Genomic DNA, 22349 nt, shown 5'->3' with positions numbered 1-22349 from the left:
ATATGTAGCGTTATTACTGCCAGGGATGGGCTATAACAATACATTGACAGATGACACAATAGCAATGTGTTACATAGGCAATAATACAGATTTCCCTTACTATTTGCTCAGATGTCAGTCGGAGAGATTTCCAGTATGGGGGAGGCTGTATTGGCACGTCTGAAGGTGTTTTGTCATTTTCTATCTTCTCTTTAGTTAACCTGGAAATAAAAGACAGGGTACATTCAAGTCAACTAAAGGCTGAGAGGTGAAAAAGATAGGATACAGAGATGTAGGACACTGTGATAATAAGACACACTCACCTGCCAGGGCTGGGATCTTCAATCTGTTCCACATATTCCATAGCATTTGATACTAACTGTGCAAGGAGAGGAGTGATGAAGAAAATGTGTGGTAAGAGTGAGCTAGGGAAAAGTGATGGAGCAGGCGTGTAAAGTAGACAAAATATGGAAAAACTAAGGAGAAATTAGGATCATAAAGAAAACCCCACAGGGTAACATTGCTGTGATAGAGAACAGAGCATTAGTATTAGGGATTATGGATAAGAGTGCAGGGAGTTGGAGTGATGGGAACTCAGTGTTAGGAGGTGGCAGATGAAGGTCTATAATATGACTACTAGAACAGAAGGGTGCAAAAGTAATATATAGGGGAGGAGACAGCCAAGGAGTAATGGATAGTCAGACAGGCCAGTGGGTAAATGAAGCTGGTCAAGTGAAGAATAGAGTCTTGCTAAAGTAGTAGCTGTGTGCTGGGATTAGAGAAGAACAATAAAAGAAGGGAAGACTGTAAGGGTATTGCATATATCATCATAAATCAGATATATATTGCAGTGCAGAGCTTAAGTCCTTTGTGTTCTCACCGCTTCATTGGGCAAACTGCTCCTGTGCCAAGAAAACCACCATCTTCGACTCCGAGGGGGCATCTTCAGTTGAATAAGCTTTTCAGTCACTTCCTAAGAGTTCGGATAGAAGTTATAATAATAAAGGAAATAGTGAATATGATAGAAGCCAGATGAAAATGACATTACCTGGGGCAGCTCCTGGTTGAACGCCTGCATGCACAGCACAATGGGGGCAGCAGTTGTCCAGTTATAGAACCTGTGCGCAGATGGGGCAATAGACAATGGTTTTTTAATCAATTCAATTAATGGTGGAATAGAAAGCAAGAGTAATGGCAGAGTTAGTGACACCAGAGAAGATGCTGTCAGTGACACATGTGCTATAGAAGAGACACACAGCATAAAATGAGGAGAAAGGTAGGAATGCATGAAAATTTAAGTAGGGTTCCAATCCCAGAGCACTTTTTCAATACTGGGATTCACGAAACCCTGGGATTGGCTTCCTTAATAGAAAAAAAACACCCCCCCCCCCCCCCCCCAACCAAACACCCCGCATATTTCCTCATATGGCAGAGAGGAGCAGGCTGGGAGCGAGGTGGGCAGGAGCGGGCTGCGTAGCACAACCTGTGACCCTGTTGCGCTGCACACGGTCGCACAGCCAGACCGGGAGCAGCCGGGCAGCATCTGAGCGGGTGCTTAGATGCTGCCCGGCATTAGACTGCGCATGTGCAGTCTAATCCCAAAATCTCAGGATTGATAACCCTGGATAAAAGTGATCCGTATATAAATATATATATATAAGAAAAGGAGTCCCACTTGTTGTGTATCCGCAGCACCAGTCTTGGATTGTCTATGAGTGAAGGATTTTGGCAGAAATCTGAGTAGGAGATCTTGTACTTTAAGAATCTGTCTGTAAGAAAGATGGACAATTACATTGTATTAGAAAAAATACAGAGTTCTTGCAGAGGTAAGAAATCATGGCCTGGGGGGGGGGGGGGGGGGGGAATACTTTGATAGAGGGGAATGTGTGTATTAGTTGTAAAAATGCTGTGTCCGAGACCCGACGCTGCACAATGGCATCTGAACGTCTAAAAAAATTAACAAAAAAATAAAAAAGGTGGGGAAGAGAATTAGAATATAGTAGAATATAGAAGATGCTGCCGTATGGCAATCACGTGAATTTAATTCACTTTAACAATAATGTAAAAAACTCTTTTTCTTTCTCTTCTCCTTTTAGCACTTCAAGCACTTTATAAAGCAATAAGCACTTTAGGAAGAATATAAATCTATACACGTCTTAGATAGATACTTAGATTATAGATTTAAATAGCACCTCACAAAGGGCTTCTTGAAAATCCCCTTAGATAAGCACAAAAAGCAGCAAAACTTAGAAGGACAATGGCGGATGCCATTGAGGCGGTGTCGGGGACCGGATAAAAAAATAATAAAGGCATAATGAACTGTACAACTAAGAAACAAAAATGTAAACTCTAGTTCTCCTCTACTGTATATGCTTTTATTTATTTGTATATGTATGTATGTTTAAATTTGAAATTTATAAATAAAAATTGAATTAAAAAAAAAATGAAATCATGGCCTACACAAGATGAATAAATGTTTGGTATAGCATCTAAAGATAACAGAACAACAGTCCAGCCATGCTCTTATTAGTCACCTGACAGATTATATGACAACTTTTATCAACCTACCCTCAGGAATGTTCCAGGTGTCTGTAAGGCCGCCACACAGTGACATCTCCACGCAAGACATATTTGGTTCCATGTTGTCTTCCGATACTTGCACTAAATCATTCTTGTAGTGAGTTGGTGGAGGTGGGGGATGTGGATCACTGCAAAGGGAGATCGTATTACCATAACTCTAAGGGACATTTCCACCTCTTATTTCTAAGCAATTATTGTAGGCCAATTTATTTAACTGTATCTCATAGTAATATCTGGACAATAAGTAACAAATAATTCCTAACACTGACCTGTTTGGAAAGTAGAGAGATACTTCTTGTGAGTCAGGCGACAAAGCATCCTCAGGATTTAATGGTGGGCATTCACTGGGTGCATCTATAGGAGATATGTGACAACATGACAAACACTGTATGAAAGATCAAGAACATAGCAGGACAACAGGAGGCAAAGGAAGAAGAAGGAGGAGGAAGAAAGGAGAAGAGTTAAAAATACAGCAATATAGGCTACAGAAGTAACCAGATATGGACAATAATAATTAAAAAAAATATATATAGAAAAAGCATGGTTAATATATGTGCAAAAAAGACTGGGCTGTAGTTTTCCTGCCTTGTACTCCAGTGCTCACCTTTATGGACCTCAGTGGTGTCCTCAGATTTTGAGATACTATTAGAGGTATTGCACTCTTCTATTGTATTAGGCTGCTCGGGGTCTGGTGAAAGGAAGAAGAAGGAGGAGGAGGAAGAAAGGAGAAGAGTTAAAAATACAGCAATATAGGCTACAGAAGTAACCAGATAAGGAAAATAATAATAAAAAAAAAATAATAGAAAAAGCATGGTTAATATATGTGCAAAAAAGACTGGACTGTAGTTTTCCTGCCTTGTACTCCAGTGCTCACCTTTATGGACCTCAGTGGTGTCCTCAGATTTTGAGATACTATTAGAGGTATTGCACTCTTCTATTGTATTAGGCTGCTCGGGGTCTGGTGAGTCGGTGGAATGTGACAGAAGCTCCCTGGTTGGACTGGATGGAGCAGACTGTGATATTTGGGGACCCAAATCTAGCCGAGAAACCTGAAAGGAAAACAGAAGTCATTGGCACTCACTGCGATGTGCTAGATTCTGTCATGGTGAGTGCGAATCTGACATCCTGGGAGATTTACAGCACAGACTGTGTAATGGTTAGCATTACTGCCTTACAGCACTGAGGTAATGGGCCTAACTGTGCGGAGTTTGTATATTCTCCCCCTGCTTGTGTGGGTTTAATATATGTACTCGGGTTTCCTCCCACAAAGAATATACTGGTAAGTTAATTGGCTCCCAACAAAATTAACCCTAGAATGGCTGTGTGTGCGTGTACATGTGGTAGGAATATAGATTGCAAAAGAAGAGATATCCAAGGGAGGATATCAAAGAAGTCTCCCGGGAGGGGCACAGCCTTCTATAAACGGAAATATTACTGTTAAGATTAAACTTTATTGATACTAAAATTGATCCTTAAAAATTGGATCAAAAAGACATTGGACAGAGACAAACAAGCAACATTTATACATGAATAGATTTGAGAAAGTAGTGAAATATGACTTTCTAAAGTGTCTGTAGACCTATAGAGGGACAATAATTTGTATATATTACCTCAAAATATGAATGACTGGTCTCTGAATTGTATTCAGAATATTACAGACATAAAAAGCCTCCACTGGCCGTCAGACAATTCCTTACAAATAGTGAAGTAGCAAGTCACATAACAATGTGTCATAAAGTGCCCCCTATAAGTAGCAACACAGTATCTATCATCTGCTCAGTATTTAAGGCCAAATTGAGCATAAGAATATTCGCTATCGCTGCTTAGATGTTAACTGAAGCTGTGGGTGTTTAGACAGAATGAGGGAGTAACAGCTAAAGATAAGTCTTTGAACGAGATACTTGAGTTAGTAGTGCTGAGGGAGTGGCTGCTGCCTATGCATATGACCAAATTGTCAGTGAATGCGCAGTTGAGCGGATCCCAAAAGCGTCACAAGTATGTGAGTAAAGAAAGGAAGGTTTCTGCTGTTGCCAGGGGTGACCTCCTTGGATCTGTTATACATATGACAGCGCAGAATCAAGTATAGGGTCCCCTGGGAATGAGAGAACCTAGAATAAGTATGGATATATAAATACCACTTCACTGTAGGGCAGATTTATTAAGCTTGGAGAAGAGATAAACTGGAGATAAAGCAGAGAAAAGGTAAAAGGAGATAAAGCACCAGCCAATCAGCTCCCAACTGTCTTTTTCAAACACAGCTGATTGGCTGGTGCTTTATCTCCTTTTACCTTTTCTCCGCTTTTTCTCCAGTTTATCTTTTCTCCAAGCTTAATAAATCTGCCCCTTAAATCCCTGGTGTATGCTGCTGTCCGCTGTGTACAGTATCAACTGTTGTGAACAGCGGTTGAGCGATAACACCCTGGTAGTGAGGTGTGGAAGAAAGTATTAGATGCGCTTAGGCACGTGGTCATAAGAATTCCGTTTCACCGATTGAGAAAGCTCACTATGAAACATACGTCTCGGACTATAGGTCCCCGCTGTGCACAAGCGGGACCTACACCATACCTCCCAACATTACCCTCTCCAGGAGGGACACAATGCTCTGTTTATGGACTTCCCTCTTAATGTATGATTGCCATCACCTGTGTTGAAGCACCTTTCTTATCAATTAACCTGTTTAAAACAGGTGATGGCAATCATACATTATGAGGGAAGTCCAGAAACAGAGCAATGTGTCCCTCCTGGAGAGGGTCATGTTGGGAGGTATGCTACACACCTCACTTGCCCGTCGGTTAGGCTCCCAGCGACACGGCACACTATATTCCTGCTAATATCCAGACCGCATTGATCGCAGACTCCGCAGACTCCGGGCGCACAAGCTGACCGCTTCCAGCGCTCACACAGCCGGCACCGATTGCTGACCCTGACTTCACCCATCTCAGGAACTTTGATTGCGGACTCCCGCTGCTAGCGCTCTAACTGATCACCTCGGTGCTCACACAGCCGGCATCTACTGCTGACCCTGACTGTATCCATTTCAGGATTATTGATTGCGGACTCCCGCTCCTAGCGCTCTAACAGATTACCTTGGCGCTTACTCAGCCAGCTCCCGCTGACATCCACTCCAGCATTGGGAGATTCTATTCTGACACCCGGCGACGACGGAGCTCAAAACCTCAGCCACTGAGACCCTTTGGCTTTACAATCATCCGGCGACCTGACCTGCTGGTACCAACTCGCTGACCTGACAGCCCTGCGCGATATACTGCCTGAGGTCCCTGTCCGTGAGTTAATAAGCCCAATGTGGCACTTCCTGACCATCTGATCGCTACCAAGCTAGTCTATTCTATGCCTATTATAGTCATATTGCCCAATATGCAATTGAGATCTATCACGCTGCTCCTTTAAATTGTTTAAATAGAAACTTTAAAACTGATAATTATTTGGTAACACTACTGGCATATAGCTCATGTGAAATATTCAGCATACTGGTTAAAACTTATTTCTTACAGGATCATCTCCGTGTTTTTGTATAAATCTCAAATTGAGACTATTTATCACTGTCATATTCATTACATGCTTGAGCAAGGAAAAGTCTGCTGTGATAGACTTTAGAACTATTGCTCAACTAGCTGCTGCAACTTTGCCTTTATTTCATTACTTCTCATGTATGCACTCAAATTGATGCCAGCTATAACATGTACTATGTGCCACGTTGTACAATAATTGAATATATACAAGGATTTGTGGGTTAATATTCTGCTGCTTACCATTTCCTCTTTATTCTCCTGATATTACCGCCTTTGCACAGCATTCCAACAGTGGATATCTGAACCAAGTGTTTTTTTCCCTGCAATGCCATTTCATTTGACAACAGGGCCTTAACCGAGGAATTCTTATGACCACGTGCCTAAGCGCATCTAATACTTTCTTCCACACCTCACTACCAGGGTGTTATCGCTCAACCGCTGCTCACTACAGTTGATACTGTACACAGCGGACAGCAGCATACACCAGGGATTACAGTGAAGTGGTATTTATATATCCATACTTATTCTAGGTTCTCTCATTCCCAGGGGACCCTATACTTGACTCTGCGCTGTCATATGTATAACAGAGCCAAGGAGGTCACCCCTGGCAACAGCAGAAACCTTCCTTTCTTTACTCACATACTTGTGACGCTTTTGGGGTCCGCTCAACTGCGCATTCACTGACAATTTGGTCACATGCACAGGCAGCAGCCACCCTCTCAGCACTACTAACTCAAGTATCTCATTCAAAGACTTATCTTTAGCTGTTACTCCCTCATTCTGTCTAAACACCCACAGCTTCAGTTAACATCTAAGCAGCGATAGCGAATATTCTTATGCTCAATTTGGCCTTAAATACTGAGCAGATGATAGATACTGTGTTGCTACTAATAGGGGGCACTTTATGATACATTGTTATGTGACTTGCTACTTCACTATTTGTAAGGAATTGTCTGACGGCCAGTGGAGGCTTTTTATGTCTGTAATATTCTGAATACAATTCAGAGACCAGTCATTAATATTTAGAGGTAATATATACAAATTATTGTCCCTCTATAGGTCTACAGACACTTTAGAAAGTCATATTTCACTACTTTCTCAAATCTATTCATTTATAAATGTTGTTTGTTTGTCTCTGTCCAATGTCTTTTTGATCTAATTTTTAAGGATCAATTTTAGTATCAATAAAGTTTAATCTTAACAGTAATATTTCCGTTTATAGAAGGCTGTGCCCCACCCGGGAGACTTCTTTGATATCCTCCCTTGGATATCTCTTCTTTTGCATATACTTACCCTACTCCCTGGGAGCACCTCCACAACTTTATAATATAATATATCTACAGCTAATTTTGTTGATTGGAGAATGCCTTCTCATTTATTGTCAAATTAGTCTAGTGCCCTAGGCCTTCCCCTGTCCCCCTTTCCCCATTTCTCAGGAATATAGATTGTAAGCTACACTGGGGCAGGGACTGATGTGAATGTTCAAATATTTTCTTTTAAGTGCTGTGTACTATGGTTCCTATTCTGATTAACACGCTCCCCTTGCGTGTATTTGCAGGGGAGCGATTTGTTTTGTGATGTCAGCTGCCAGTGTCCCGCACAGGGCGCCCGCAGATCTGAGGCTCCACAAAGGTGTCTCAGATCTGCAAGCACTTGCAAAATCATTCGAAGGTTGCCGACCATAGAATGCTTTTGTCCCCACACGCAAGGCTGCGAATGGATGTTTATGCAAAACATCCCTATGTGGGGGATCGCAGTGTGCAAAGAGGGCGAAATCCGCAGCCTTGCGAGTCAACCAGAATAAACTCCTATCTGTGCGCTATATAAATACCTGGCAATAAATAAATAAGATTATTCCCTCACCTGTGGGAGTTTTCCCCAGTCCCACTCCACACAGCTCTCAGAGCAGGGTGAGCTGGGAACTCTCAATTCCAGTTCCGAGTCACTTTTAGGGGAGGGTGATCGACTAGGTGAAATGGGTAAAATTAGACTATTTGTTGCAATAATTTTCTACTTTTCATGCTAACATTACACTTTCATACAGCCAGGTGTTACCTTGTGGATGGCTGCAAGGACTCCTCCTCAGAGCAGTTGAGGATATCCTTACACTGCGAGGGGGTGCATTCATCAGCAACCTCGCTGAAGGAGAAATATACGGAGTCACTACATTGGGTGAGAGACAGAGAGCAGAGACAGGCACTTAGGCTGGTCCAATACACAAATACAGCAAGAAGCCTGAAATTACAGCTATATATGCAACTGTCATGTCATTGTAAGACAAAACTTTCCTGAATGTTCATTTATTGTACATACATATAGTATTCAAAGATCAATGTAAATAGTCATGTGTCAACCATTTCCGTGTCCATATTTTGCATTTGTAAACTTTTTGTCCATGTCAACCTTTCCCTATGGTGACCTTTTTCACTGTCCACCAAGTTACTGTCAACTTAATAATCCACCCCCCTTATGGTATTTAAGACATTTGGATGCCGTTAATAAATTCCACTGAAACGCTGGTGGCGTACCTCAATAATACTTCAGTAATACATTTGCTGCACAACATCCACCTGCACTACACTGGGTGTCCTGTTATTCCCCATCCCTAATAGAAATGAAGCAAAAACTACTCATGTATTTTGATAGAAGGTCAGTACTTCCCGATATTGTGAAAGGTGTCCCGTATTTCTACATGAAATGGGCGCTGTTTATAGAGTCACTAGAACCAAGCTCACAGGAAAAGATTTTTTTCTTTTTTGAAAATACAGAATGGTTTCTCCACGGGAAACTCCTGGTCGATTCAGCAGATCACTTATGACTACGAAATTCACTATTATCTCCAATACAGTGTCTGTATGCACTAATATAATCTATATGTTCTTTTGCACTCTGTCTCACCCTTCCCCCACCTCTATCTATCCCCCTAGCGAAGGTGTTATATAAATTATAAAAACTCACACTTTAGTAAATTTCCCCTTAGTGTTAAAAAAAAGGATAGCAGTAAAGTATCAGTGTTAAGTAAGTGAAAGTAGCTGCTCAGTGTTATGGTGTGTACACACGGTACTTTTTGCCTTCCAATGTTGACGATATAGTCAACATCGGATCGGAATCGGATGCAGATCGCAAGGGTTTTAACCCTTGCGATCCCGATCCGATTCCGATGAACGTTCACGTACCGCAAGGCAGAAAGTCTTGTCTGCCATGACTATATAGTGCAGATCTGCACTATATAGTCAGACTTGTATGCAAATTGGATGTGCCTTCAGATACTATCCACGATCCGATCTGATCGGATCGTGGATAGTATCTGAAGGCACATCTGACCGTGTGCACACACCATTAGAAATGTTCAAAGAGTGAAAAGTAGATGTGTGAAAGTGTTACATAAATAAAAAACAAACAAACGCAGGGGCAGATGTATTAAGCCTGGTGAAGAGATAAAAAGTAGATAAAGTGGAGATAAAGAGGAAGGTGACAATGCACCAGCCAATCAACTTCCAACTGTCATTTTTCAAACACAGCTGATAGGCTGGTGTATTATTATCTTCCACTTTATCTCCACTTTATCTCTTCACCAATCAGCTGTGTTTGAAATATGACAGTTGGGAGTTGATTGGCTGGTGCGTTATCTCCAGTTTATCTCTTCACCAGGCTTAATACATCTGCCCCACAGAGTGATATAAATGTTTATGCCTAAAGCGACCCAACCAGAGCCATGCCCCAAAACTTCACCCCACATCTGACTTGTTATATAATTGGAAATGCAAAAGTATCTTACCTGTGGCTGTGCTATACACATTGTGCAGTCAGCAAATGCAAGGTCTCTACTTACTGCCAATCCAGATTGAAGAAGTCTTTACTTCCAAATCAGAATCAGGCCCTACTGTACATCACAATTAACAAAGCTGCTATCACTTACCATGTAGGAAATGTAGTGTTTGCCTCGTCATCGGGTACTCCAGGTGTCTCATCCCCTCTATTCTTTGTTACTCGTTTGCCCCAGCGTTGCCGCCTGGTAGGAGTGTCTAAGGGTGAGCGCGGGGAATGGGAAGCTGGGACAGCTTCAGATAAAGCATCACTGGCATGATGTAGTAAAGTGTTTTGAGGAAGGTGAGGGGAAGAGATGGAGGAATGAGACACCTTAAAAGTAAAGAAAAAGGAACATTGATCAATTGCCCTACCTAGGTCAAAACCCATAGATAAGTAAATCATGTGACAAACCTGTCCAGCTTGCAGTTATGAGGAATAAAATCAATAGTTTGACTCATAAGACAATGAAAAGTGGTCAATCTAGACAAACATATCTCTAATGTTTTAAAATTAAAACATTTCTCAATGTTTTCTCAAGGCTCCCACCACCCATCGTCCACTTACTTCATTCTCTTCCACATCTTGAATGAAGAAAGCTTCTCCATTTTCTCCAAGTCTCATCTGCAGATCCACAGGTTCTCCATTCACTTCTATATCAACCTAAAGGAAAGGTTCAAATACATACTGTAGGATTAAAATGCATGTACAATACCTGGAGTTCCTAGACAGGCCCACCGAGAGGTATGCCGGGCCCCCGTAAAATTTTGGGGAAATGCCTAAATCTAAACATTAAAAGCACACTTTTTTTTTTAGATATTCAAGTTCAAAGGTCACATCATGTGACCTTGAAATGTAGAAGTCAATATTTAACTCTAAAAATGTGTTTCTGAAAACTCTGGTCCCTTAGCTTCAATATAAGACCAACAAGTTCTACTACAATTAGAAGCAAAGTTATGTTTTGTTATTTGACCTTGCAAGCATAACATTTACATTTTGTTGTCATGTTTTGCAACCTGGTTGCGTGAACACTGTGTATCATTTAGGGCTAAAATTGTCCACATGAAAGTAACTTTATGTCATCTATCATCCTATCAAATTTCATGAAAATATGAGATGGGTGGGTTGGAAGCTGTGATGCCTTGGCAAGGAATGACCCAGGAGTGGCACTACACAGAATAACAAAAATATTCTGGTCCTACAGGATTATGATCAATAGTCTCACCGTCATCTCAGCGGAGTGTAGTATGCCCAGTTTTCCAAATCGCACATGGAAGGGAGAAGATCGAAATGAACCATCAGGCTGTCTGATCACTATTACATCAATGGAGCCAGATAAAGTTGCAGGATTGACACCCTTATATAGCTCACGCACTCGGCCAAGTACAGAACCAGCTAGCTGCCCAACATAATTCATCTTCTGTAGAGGGAGAAAGAAGAATGATATCTGGTTGGTTACTGACATCCTCCAAACACGGCAATATGTACCCATATAAATATGTTAAAAATACTTTAACACGTAACTGACACGATGTAGTAATAATATCAGCATGTTTAGTTACATTTACAAGTATGAATTAAATCTAATCATATGTGTATGTCTTGACTTATTTGCAAAGTGATTCACATTCAGGGCCAAATGTAATACGGTGTGAGAGTCAGAAAGTGAGACATTTTGGGAGAGTTTTCCCATTGTTTTAAAGCGGCAATCATTTACATGGCAAAATAAACCTGTTTTTTTTTTGTTTGTTTTTTTCAGTGTAAATAATTGCCGCTTTAAAAAATGGGAAAACTCTCCCAAAGGGGGAGATTCTCTAAAGCAGAAATACGGTAAAAACACCATTATCTGGGTTTTTACTGTATATCTGTATGCTCTGTCACCCCTCCGCAGTGGCAGCGCTGCAGAGGGAATCGCCAGCAAAAGCTGGCGATTCCCTGCAGAAGCCTATGGGCTTCTTACCTCAGCGATGTGTTAGGGATCCGTCACGGATCCCTCCCAGCATGCCCTGCGGCCGGTGCCGTGCTCTGCACATGCGCAGATGGACTCCAGGGTCTCAGACCAGGAAGTCCAGCACCGGCGCCGAATCGCAAGGGACAGCTCTTATCGCAAGAGCTGTCCCTTGCATTAATAACAGCATATGTTAGGTGGCTGGCAAAGGGGGGCAAAATAGGGCTGCGGATGTTAGAACATCCCGTCCAAAATCTCTCACTTTCTGATATGACCAGTGCTCCAGCTGCCATCGCCAGGAGGGATGCCCACCTCCAACAGATTAGACAATAGAAAGTAAAAGCGAGGCACTTAGGGCACTGTGGAACAATGAATGAATCAGTTTGTAATTAAAAAAATATTTGTATACATTAAACAAAGAATATGCAAATCAACAAAAAGACACACTGACATACACCATAAAACATAAAGACTATGTCCAGGGAGTGATAATAGACCCTCTGTGTATGGGAGACTGTTATAAGCAGTACCTGCAGGTAATAGGTCAAATATAAGCAGCCTATGGTAATTGTTGGAGTTTTCCAATAGTCATCCTCCCTGGGGGATTATTGGGACCATCTATTGCAGGACAATCAGCTGGAATCTCCATCAACCCACCGTCTCTGTGTGCACGGACTTAACTATGGGGGTTATTCTGGTTGATTCACAAGGCTGCGAATTTGAGTCCACCAAACCCCACCCACCAAATATCTGGACGCCCCCCACCCCTCGCAGCTCAGGTTCGCCCGCACAGGCTGCAAATGGATGTTTACCATAAACATACATTCGTATCCCGTAAGTAACCTCCCACATCTTTTGATGGTCGCCGACCATCGAAAGATGTGGAAGGTACACGCATATAAAAGTGACTTTCAAGTCACTTCCATATGTGAATACGCTGGGACGGATATCGGCGGGCAGCTGACCTCCAGTGATCACCACGTCACTACCTCATTACCATGAGAACACCCAGCATTCTCATGGGAACATTCACGGAACCCTGGGTGTTCCCATATGGTAATGGGGCTGCCCAGCGCCCCCCGCCCTTCTCCTCCCCCCAATCTCCTTGTAGGGTGCGTGTACCTGGCGAGCAGAATGTTTACAGTGGGTGCATGCACCCTTTGTTTGCACATGCGCAGAAAAGCACATGCGCAGACACACAACATCGGTCCTCCGTGCGAATGCACAGAGGGCCGAATGAATAACAATAACCCCCTATGGCCACACAGTTGTAGACGTGGCAGGAGAAAGAAGCCGCACCCCTAACCAGTGTCCCCTCACAGCAGCCGGACACCTGGGACAAGCTCCCTGGCTTATGGTAGAGCTGTCACGCTGCCGGAGGCAACGTAAAACGGCGAATACCCAGCGGCACACTCAGTTACAGAGTACATGATCCTGCTATTCCTGCCCAGCCGGACAGTGTGTGTTATATGGAGTGCAGGTACCTGTGATACACAGGAACAGATTGCACAGGACCCCACGTCTCCTAAAGGAGGTAAGAACGATTATGAATCTATTATGGGCTTGTGCAATATTAAATCTTCTGCATTATTGGGAAAGTGTGACTTACTTATCCCCCAGGGAGGATGACTATTGGAGCACTCCAACAATTACCATAGGCTGATTATATGTGACCTATTACCTGCAGGTACTGCTTATAACAGTCTCCCATATACAGAGGGTCTATTATCACTCCCTGGAAAGTGAACATTGGGGTTTATTCTAGTTCATTCTTTCTGACAAAATCCTTCTTAGATGGACAAAACCATGTGCACTGCAGGGGGGCAGATGTAACATGTGCAGATAGAATTAGATTTGGGTGAGTTATTTTGTTTCTGTGCAGGGAAAATACTGACTGCTTTATTTTACACTGCAATATAGATCTCACTTTGAAGAAAAACCCCACCCAAATCTAATTCTCTCTGCACAAGTTACATCTGCCCCACCCGCAGTGCACATGGTTTTGTCCATCTAAGAAGGATTTTGTCAGAAAGAATGAACTAGAATAACCCCCATTGTCTTTATGTTTTATGGTGTATGTCAGTGTGTCTTTTCATTAATTTGCATATTCTTTGTTTAATGTATAATAAAAAAAAATGTAATTACAAACTGATTCATTCATTGTTCCACAGTGCCCTAAGCGCCCCGCTTTTACTTCCTATTACATTTGGCCCTCAGTGTATATTTCTGGAGGTGGCTTTTGAAATGTGCACAAGTCACAGGTTTGTAAGGGGGCATGTCCCAGACAGCCACTACAACTTAATTTGCATTTGCACTGGGTCCAGTGCCCCAGTTTCAACTTCCAACTATTGCTGCAGGTTGGTGTCTTTGTATAAATCCCCACTGTTTCGCCTTTAGTACATTTTCACAGAATTTGTGTCACTCTATGAATCACATTTGCACTCATTTGCACCATTCTAACAGTTGTGAAAACAACATTGCCAGGGTATTTGAGAGGGCTGTATGGTGACCTGATGTGTAAAGTGATCAGGATTGTTGCAGAGGGGTGTAAATTCACTCCAAAAACCATGAGGCAACTTGCCTGTTGAAATGCAGGCAGAGCAGTAGTAGGCAGTGCCATCCAGCCCCTTATTGTAGGTGTCAGCAGGGCTCCTGGAACAGAGTAGATTAAATCTGCAGCAACTGGGTGTGCGCAGCATAGCTCAGTTGGTCACACTTGGATTCCGCTTTCAACCACGCAGTTGCTACTGTACATGCAGGTGCCTCTTCAGGGCTTGGAGCCCAGAGGCAGGCAACTCCATTGCCTCTGGGAGTTACTCCCTTGGTTGGAGACAGGTTTTCAATTTATTCTTTTTAGAGCAAGTATGGCCAGCCCATGGATAGGGTATAATTGGCATTTAACAAGCTATAGTCTTTTTTATATAAAGTGCAGTGTATGGAAACGTTATGCATTTAGGTAGATGATGTGAAAATTGCTGGCCGATAAATCTCTCAGTGCATCCACACTGAGCGATTTTCACAGTGGGGTTAACTCATTTCCACAGTAGGAGACTGTGGAAAGTGGTTCACTCGGCCTATAACACAGGTGGTCCACAGCAAGCGATGATGTGGGAGCACGCATCAGTGCTCAACGATCATCGCCCAGCCATACACACTAGTCGATTATGAGCTCAAAGTAGCTGAAAATGGAAAAACTGAGCTACTTTAAGCTCAAAATCGCCTAGTATGCATAGGCCTTAAGCCATTAGATTCCACAATCCAAGTCTCCTGCGCTGCAGAGCATTGGAAGAAGTCCAGGAGTCTAGGGAAGTTTAACCTAGCACTGGTCCTGCATATGCATGAATACTGGATAATAAATAAGTATCACTATAGATAGTCTATAGTATAGGTTCTATCCAAGATCGACCGTACGAGCGAATTGGGTCACGCTGCTATGCAAGGAATGACAAAGATATGGAAGAGCAACGACATCAGCATTGCAACAAAAACACAACTGGTCAATGCAATCATCTTTCTCATTGCCACCTACGTATGTGAAACCTGGATGTTACAAGCTGCAGCCGCAGCTTGTTTGTTTTATTTTTTGTTGTTGTACGAGTATGCCAGGTTTCCAGATGCACCCCTTGTTGGTGAAGACCTGGTATTGGGGTCCCTTGACCCCTCTTCAAGAGAGGGGTACTGTTAAGATCCACCTCCAGCGGGTCGGTGTAACTCTGCAGTCACCATGTTCTGTGTGGGTTTTGTATTTGTTCACTGGATCAGTGCTCCAGAGTGTTCCCGGTCCCAACACCTTGTATCCAGTGTCCACAGTGTCTGTAACTCGTGTTCCTGGTCCCTGGTTGCCTCAGTCCTAAGTACCTGCTTTGTCCAGCCTGCAGTGTCCTTGCCAGAGCCTGCTGTCAGCCATCATTTCAGATATGTCAGGGGTCCCCTGCATCCTTATCTTTGCATTATCCTTTGTTACCATCTCTGCATTGTTGCAGTTACCTGCACAGGAGGGTCAGGCCTTGCCTGCCCAGGGGTTCCCCTCTCCTAGTGCAGGTATACAGGTTTATTATGATTCTCTTTCCATCTGTGCATTGTTGCACCCATTGTGTACTTTAGGGACATTCAACTAGTTACCATCTGTGCATTGTTGCACCTGTGGGCTCATACCTTCACGCTCTGGGAGGCTGAGTGTATACGTCATCTCACCCATTCTTGCAGTGTGTTCGATTTCCTGCAAGTCACTTTGTCCAACTCAAGACCAGACAACGCTGGTCTGGAGCCGAACTTAATTCAACCCCACAAACGTGGTTGTTATTGTGAAAATCTTAGCTTGCAGGAGGCCAGCAGGACCGTCGATCCACTGCAATTGGGTCCCCGCACTCAGCCCTGCCGAACACTGGATACACAAAAAAGCAGATCACAGGAAAATAAACGCCTCTGAATTATGTTGTACCATGGACAGCAAGGACCACTAACAAGGACATTCTGGAGCGTGTTAAACCAAACTCATCACTAGAAGTGAAGATCACCAAGTGATGGCTTTCATACTTCGGCCATGTAATGCCGAGCCAACGCCTTAGAAACAACAATAATGCTCGGTTTCGTAAGCGGGTCAAGAAAAAGGAGATTTCAATGTACACGATAGTTGGACATTGTCAAAGCGGACACTAACATGCAAGTGAAGGACTTGAAAGAAACAACAAGAGACAGAAAGACATGGCGAACATTGATACATTGGGTGTACGAAGGTCAATCTCGACTAAACAGATAAATATCGTAGGTTCTATGTAAGAGTGTTAAAAAAAAGTTACTTTCAGTGTCAAACCTATAGCGCTAGTAAAATAATTTATATACTACCCCCCTCTCCACGCACACACACCACCTTATATAAATATAGGTATGCATGTGAGTATTTATGTAAGGTATCTGCTTCTAGTTTAACAGGTCATGGATTCTAATACAGGGTGTGACATTGGCAAATTTTGTTTAGAATAAAGAGAGTGTGACATATATGGTCCTTCTAGGAGGGAGAGTCAGCCATAGAAGCGATATTGACAGCTTTCAATTAACTGATTCAAATTACCGTATTAATGGGCGTTAAACCACAGAACATGCAATTAGTTCCCAAAAACAGGCTAGTTTCTTTTAATAAAATGATCATAGATGTTTAAGCTGCCAGACGTGTCCCTATGCACCTGGCTTCCAAGCCCAAGCAGAAGAGAAGATGCATATAACATATCATACTGAATTCCAAACTAATATCAGGAAATTAAAGCTGCGTGGATTGTTTTTGATGAAAAGCCTGCAGCTACGTCAATGATCAAGGCCTGCATTGTCCATAATAAAATGTACATTTATGGTTTAGTTGTCCCTCTGGCCTGGACAGATCCTGCAAGTTTGTGTAAAAATGATAGATGAAAAGCTCATATAAACGATCACAATTATTTAATAAAATATAACAATAAAATCAATATGATATAAAATAATTATAGACCACTGGGCAATCACTGATGCCCCACACAATGCTATATGAATAATGTCCAGTTGCTCTTACCCACTAAGGATGATGTTATGTCCAGTAGCGGGGAACTTGTAATTGAATTTGATGAGATATGAGAAAACAAAGTCCATCCAGTAAGTTTATGGAAATATGTGATATTTGATTGGGGGGAAACCGGAGGGGGATTTGCAGATGAAAGGTGACTCGCAGAGCAGCCTGGCTGTTTGAAATAGGTGTATCTGTGCTACAACCGGCAAGTGATGGTGATAAGCCGGGAGCACTCCATAGTAAACCAGCGGCGCGGCTAGGTGTATGTTGGAGAGATCTGTCTCATCTACCACCGTGTTTTTTTTTTTTACACATAACAGCCAGCAGGGGGCCGAGAGCTGAGAGCTGCTCATTAGATATTCATATATTCACTGCTACCGATCATTACATATGCACAATCCGGAGCAGTGCAAGCGGCTCCCTACCTGCGTGCCCTGCTAGCTCTCCTGGGGGGGCAGCTTGTGCTGCCTGGGTCCCGGGGAGCCATCCTCCTCCCCACATACATTCTGGGGCAGGCAAAGCAGACTTCCATCTCCCTGCCAGTCGCTTCCGCCGCAGGGGTTAAGAATCGCCGTCAAGGGCAGCAAGCCCCTGCGGCATTGAATACTGTGACAGCGAGGGCTCCGGAACATGGCCACTGTGCAGCGAATCCTAAACAGGATTCGCTGCACATGCCGAGTATTCACATTGAATACTGCCCTTGGTATATATATTGCATTGGCGGCCATGTTGTATGTATAACAACATCGTACTTGTGCCACTACTGTTGTGTCCAGTCTGTGCAGCATTAGGGCAACCGTTAGCTCCTATGTTCCTTGTTTTTGCGTGAGGGCTGCGAATATGTAAGCAACTAAAGGGGGTATTCAATTACGTGTCTTTTTTGGAGGGAGAATCGGCGTTGGCAAAATCACGCATTGATCTGCGGTGAATTTGCCTATCCATGTGGTTTTTACCCATGTCGGACTTTTCGACCAGTAGAAAAATCAGCATGGGCATTGAATAGGGTGAATCCAATTCACCCTAAAAACAACCGAAAATGGTAGATTTTATGCCTGGGAAAAATCTGGCAATAATTGAATACCCCCTTCACATTCACTTTCTAACATTAGCAATTCCATAGCCAAGAAAAGCACAATTCAATTGTATTTGCATATAAACAAAAATTATGCTCAAAATTAGTTAAAAAAGGGCTAATTTAACCCCTCGGGTGGTGGGTTTTGGTGGAGCAACCTACCAGGACAAGTGACCAGATGGCAGGCTCTGAGATGTTTGGGGGGACTCGGAGGCCAGAACTCCCAAGCGCTTCAGAACTGCCCTGAACTTTCCTGAGTGGGGCCTGCTGCCGGCGCCTGCTTACTGCAGCGAATGGTGGCAGGGGCAGGGGAGCTTCGGCGTACAACCACCGGAGCGGAGTGGTGGGGTGGAGGGTCCAGGAGGGGGAGCGACAGCAGGCTGGAGGTGCCCCCAGAGGTGGTGTGCCAGTGGTGCACAGCTGGAGACACCACTGGCGCACACCTACATGCTGGTGGTATGCCCAGAAAGTAGGGATGTGCACCGGCCACTTTTCGGGTTTTGGGTGCTGATTACCTTCAGGTTTTGGGTTCTAATGGGTTTTGCCAAAACACCCCCTAAATGTTTTGTGTTTGGATTTTTGGGTTCTGATTTTTTTTAAAAAAGCATAAAAACGGCTAAAATCGCAATTTTTTTTTTTGCTCCTATGCTATTATTAACCTCAATAACATTCATTTTCACTCATTTCCAGTCTATTCTGAACCCCTCACACCTCACAATATTGTTTTTAGGGCAAAAGGTTGCACCGAGGTAGGATAACTATGCTAAGCCACACAAGTGTGCGGCACAAACACGTGGCTCATGTAAGAGTGGCACTGCAGGATGGCAGTTTAAAAAACTAGGCCCCAAAAAGACCCCTATCTAGCTTGATCGTGCACTGTTTACCATGTGCAGCCAAGGAGCGGTGGGCATTTCGTGCAGCACAGAGTTTGTCTGTAAGTGTGTAACTGTTTCGATCAGTTTAACATCTAACAAGACCCCTATCTGGCTTGATTGTGTGATTATGACTTTTATTAATTAATGTAATCTGATTGTTTAATTTTGTGATTATTCATTTATTAGCAGTCATCTCTTAAATCATTGCCTAATGGGTGGAGGGGAGGGGGCTAATCAATTTTAAGGTGGCAGATGGAAGAGTTCCTCCACCTCTCTAGGATCCCTGGGTATCGCTTTTCAGCAATCCGGTGTCTTACTACCTAACCGTACATGTACAGGTAAGCAGCCAAGAAGACCCCTATCTGGTATGTGAGGGCTATCTGGCTGCTACTTCTCTCACTCAATTGATTGCTAGGGTGGATCTGGTTCGCTAGGTGGGTGTTTCCTTTCCTCCCTCACCGCTTCACATGCGTCAGGTGCAGCCCTGCTCCTCTGCCTATGTCGTAGGTGGCCGTGTAGGCTTCAATGGCCTTTTGCTGCTCCTCCATTCTCTGCAGCATATAGAGGGTGGAGTTCCAGCGCGTCACCACCTCTTGTTTAAGCTGATGGCAGGGCAGGTTGAGGAGTTTTTTCTGTGGCTCCAGCCTTCGGCAGGCAGTGGCACACGTCAGTGCACCAGCAGCATGGAATTATTTATTACAGTTCCACGCAGCACTGTAGGACAGGTATTATTATTTTTTTTTATTGAGTCTTTATTTACATTTTTCACCATAAAAAAAGGAACAATGCATTTACAATACAAGACAAACATAGAACACTTCAGCAAGTACAATATGGATAGTGATTACATCTGCGTCCAAATATACACTGCCCACTGATGACAATATACAGGTCTAGGATATCATGTCAGTTATTCTTACAAACTTATCCCCCATTTTCTGTTTCAGTTACTAAAAGGAAAAACCTACCTAGCTCACAACATCTCCACCACTCCATATACACCCCCTCATAACATATGGGAAACCGGAAACCCACCCATTAACAAATTCTCTATATATATCGATATTAAATATGTGCAGAAATGAAAAAGAATAGATTTCTATGTGTTTTTTCTCTATCAAAACTTATTGTTGTTTATCCAATGTAAACATATACTCTCCAATCAATAAAGCAATAAAATTAGTGCCAATTGTTTGTATTATATATCAAACCACCACCTACCCAACCGTGACCGAATCTGAATGGTAATATATACCAATATAGTAATAGTAATTTAATACCCCTTAACCTCATTACGAACTCTATAATAAATTGAACGGTTCCAATAATCCCATATACCATGATACCTCAAAGATGATCCCCGAGATGCATATACAAATTTCTCATGCTCGGTGGTGGAGTTTAGCAAGTTGATCCAGTCGGCCACTATCGGACCCGTAGGGGACAACCACTGACGGGCTATAATAACCTTAGCTAAGGCTGATAGATTTTTTAGCAGCTGTTTAATATCTCTCGATAGTCCCCCTTCTTCCCACACCCCCAAGATCAAATTACTTTTAATCAGAGTGGTTTTTGGAATACCGATATGTTCAAGAATTTTGCTTATCCCTACCCAGAAGAGGCTTACTCTCTTACAACTCCATAGCAAATGAATAAAGGTCACACCTTCTATACCACACTTAGGACACTTATCCGATCCAGAACTTGAATATTTCTTTGTTCGCACTGGAGTCAGGTACGTTCGGTGCAGTATATTAAACTGTACCTGTTGTACCCGCATGGAATTAGTCGCATCTTTCGGGCTAGCGATAGCTAATCTCCACCTAGACTCAAGGTATTATTTTTTAATTAAATTATATATAGCAGCCTAGTAGGTAGGTAGTATTACTAGGTAGGTACACTAAGGCAGTAGCACTGCCAGTGGCCTGAGTAAATAATACTGGCAGCCTCTATTCAGTGCAGGCAGCACCAGTGCACTATGTATATAATTAATTATTAATATAATATATAATATATATTACAGCACAGCACCAGAGGTAGGCCCCAGCACAGAGGACACAGTAGTTCTACAAGTACACAGTTAGACTGTCCTCCTTGCTAGGGTGATCCTACCCTAAGCAGAGAGGAGAACAGAGTACACAGCAGCACTGAGGGAGACAGCCCCAGCGAATAAAATAATTACAGCACAGCACACAAGAGGTAGACCGCACAGAGGAGACAGTAGTACTACAAGTACACAGACTACACAGCAGCACTGAGAGACAGCCCCAGCGAATAAAATATTGCGTTCAATGGCAAGCTCAAGTTTGCTACTTGACTAGAGTGAAGATGGCGGGCGCAGGAGCCGCTATTTAAAGCCTTGCGAAATCCGGCGCCGGGCGATAACGTTTTGCCCACTCGGCCGGACCCGTGTCAGGCGGGAATCTCCCAGTGCTGCTCGGAACCGTGCTCGGATTGATGACGTTCGTGGGGGCTCGGATCTCCGGAATCCGAGTCCGCACATCTCTACCAGAAAGCACAGCTGAGCCCGGAAAATTTCCAGGCATAGCACTGAAGATGTTAAGGGTAGCGAGTTGGAGAAATGTGCACAGATCAGTCTGATCTGTGTTTTACTTCTCTGTGTGTAAAAGTAAATAAATAGTTAAAAATCCCACTCGAAAGAATAACAAGTTCCACCCGTAGGCGAATCTAGGGGGTGGTCCGGGGGTGCACAGGACCACCCATTAGCCCAATTTTGTAGCTGAGGGATGAGGCTTTCCAACAAGTCCAGCCCCGTGTCTCTAGCCCCCTGGGAACCGGAGATATACGGGCAGGCAAAGCTGGAACGTTTTCCCTATAGGATAACATGGGACCCGCTAATTCCGACCCCCACCTAGTTCAATGGCTGCCAGTTCCCCCTTCGGTATCACTGAAGCTCGAGGTTGATCTCAGACGAACCCAAATCGCTGAGCCTTCAATCTGATACCAGGCTGGATCCATATGGGTTAATTGGTTCCAGGGATATTGAGGTTAAACCGTTTTT

General features: G+C 43.3%; 1 protein-coding gene and 1 long non-coding RNA gene across 3 annotated transcripts in view; one reads left to right on the top strand and one right to left on the bottom strand.

The window, feature by feature from the left end:
- The window catches only part of LOC146008462 (phosphatidate phosphatase LPIN3-like), a 36115-nt gene that overhangs the window by 9376 nt on the left and 4390 nt on the right, over positions 1-22349 (bottom strand). For both annotated transcript variants that reach the window (XM_083147782.1, XM_083147783.1), the window contains exons 2-15: positions 11122-11316; positions 10464-10559; positions 10009-10229; positions 8145-8252; positions 7953-8055; positions 3434-3608; positions 3164-3247; positions 2829-2913; positions 2548-2687; positions 1655-1748; positions 1028-1097; positions 860-952; positions 303-358; positions 101-200 (exon numbers count right to left, since the gene is read on the bottom strand). In XM_083147782.1, the coding sequence (XP_083003908.1) occupies positions 101-200; positions 303-358; positions 860-952; positions 1028-1097; positions 1655-1748; positions 2548-2687; positions 2829-2913; positions 3164-3247; positions 3434-3608; positions 7953-8055; positions 8145-8252; positions 10009-10229; positions 10464-10559; positions 11122-11313 (1617 nt within the window). In that variant the 5' untranslated portion in view covers positions 11314-11316. The remainder of the gene's footprint in view (positions 1-100; positions 201-302; positions 359-859; positions 953-1027; positions 1098-1654; positions 1749-2547; positions 2688-2828; positions 2914-3163; positions 3248-3433; positions 3609-7952; positions 8056-8144; positions 8253-10008; positions 10230-10463; positions 10560-11121; positions 11317-22349) is intronic.
- Positions 3439-11377, top strand: LOC146008464 (uncharacterized). The gene is made up of 3 exons (XR_014444513.1): positions 3439-3664; positions 8134-8261; positions 11101-11377. It is a non-coding gene; the product is annotated as an uncharacterized LOC146008464 (long non-coding RNA).

The sequence above is a fragment of the Crinia signifera genome, chromosome 6 (assembly GCF_055691185.1).
Source record: "Crinia signifera chromosome 6, ASM5569118v1, whole genome shotgun sequence".
Taxonomy (NCBI): domain Eukaryota; kingdom Metazoa; phylum Chordata; class Amphibia; order Anura; family Myobatrachidae; genus Crinia; species Crinia signifera.
This window is presented reverse-complemented; position numbering and strand designations above follow the sequence as displayed.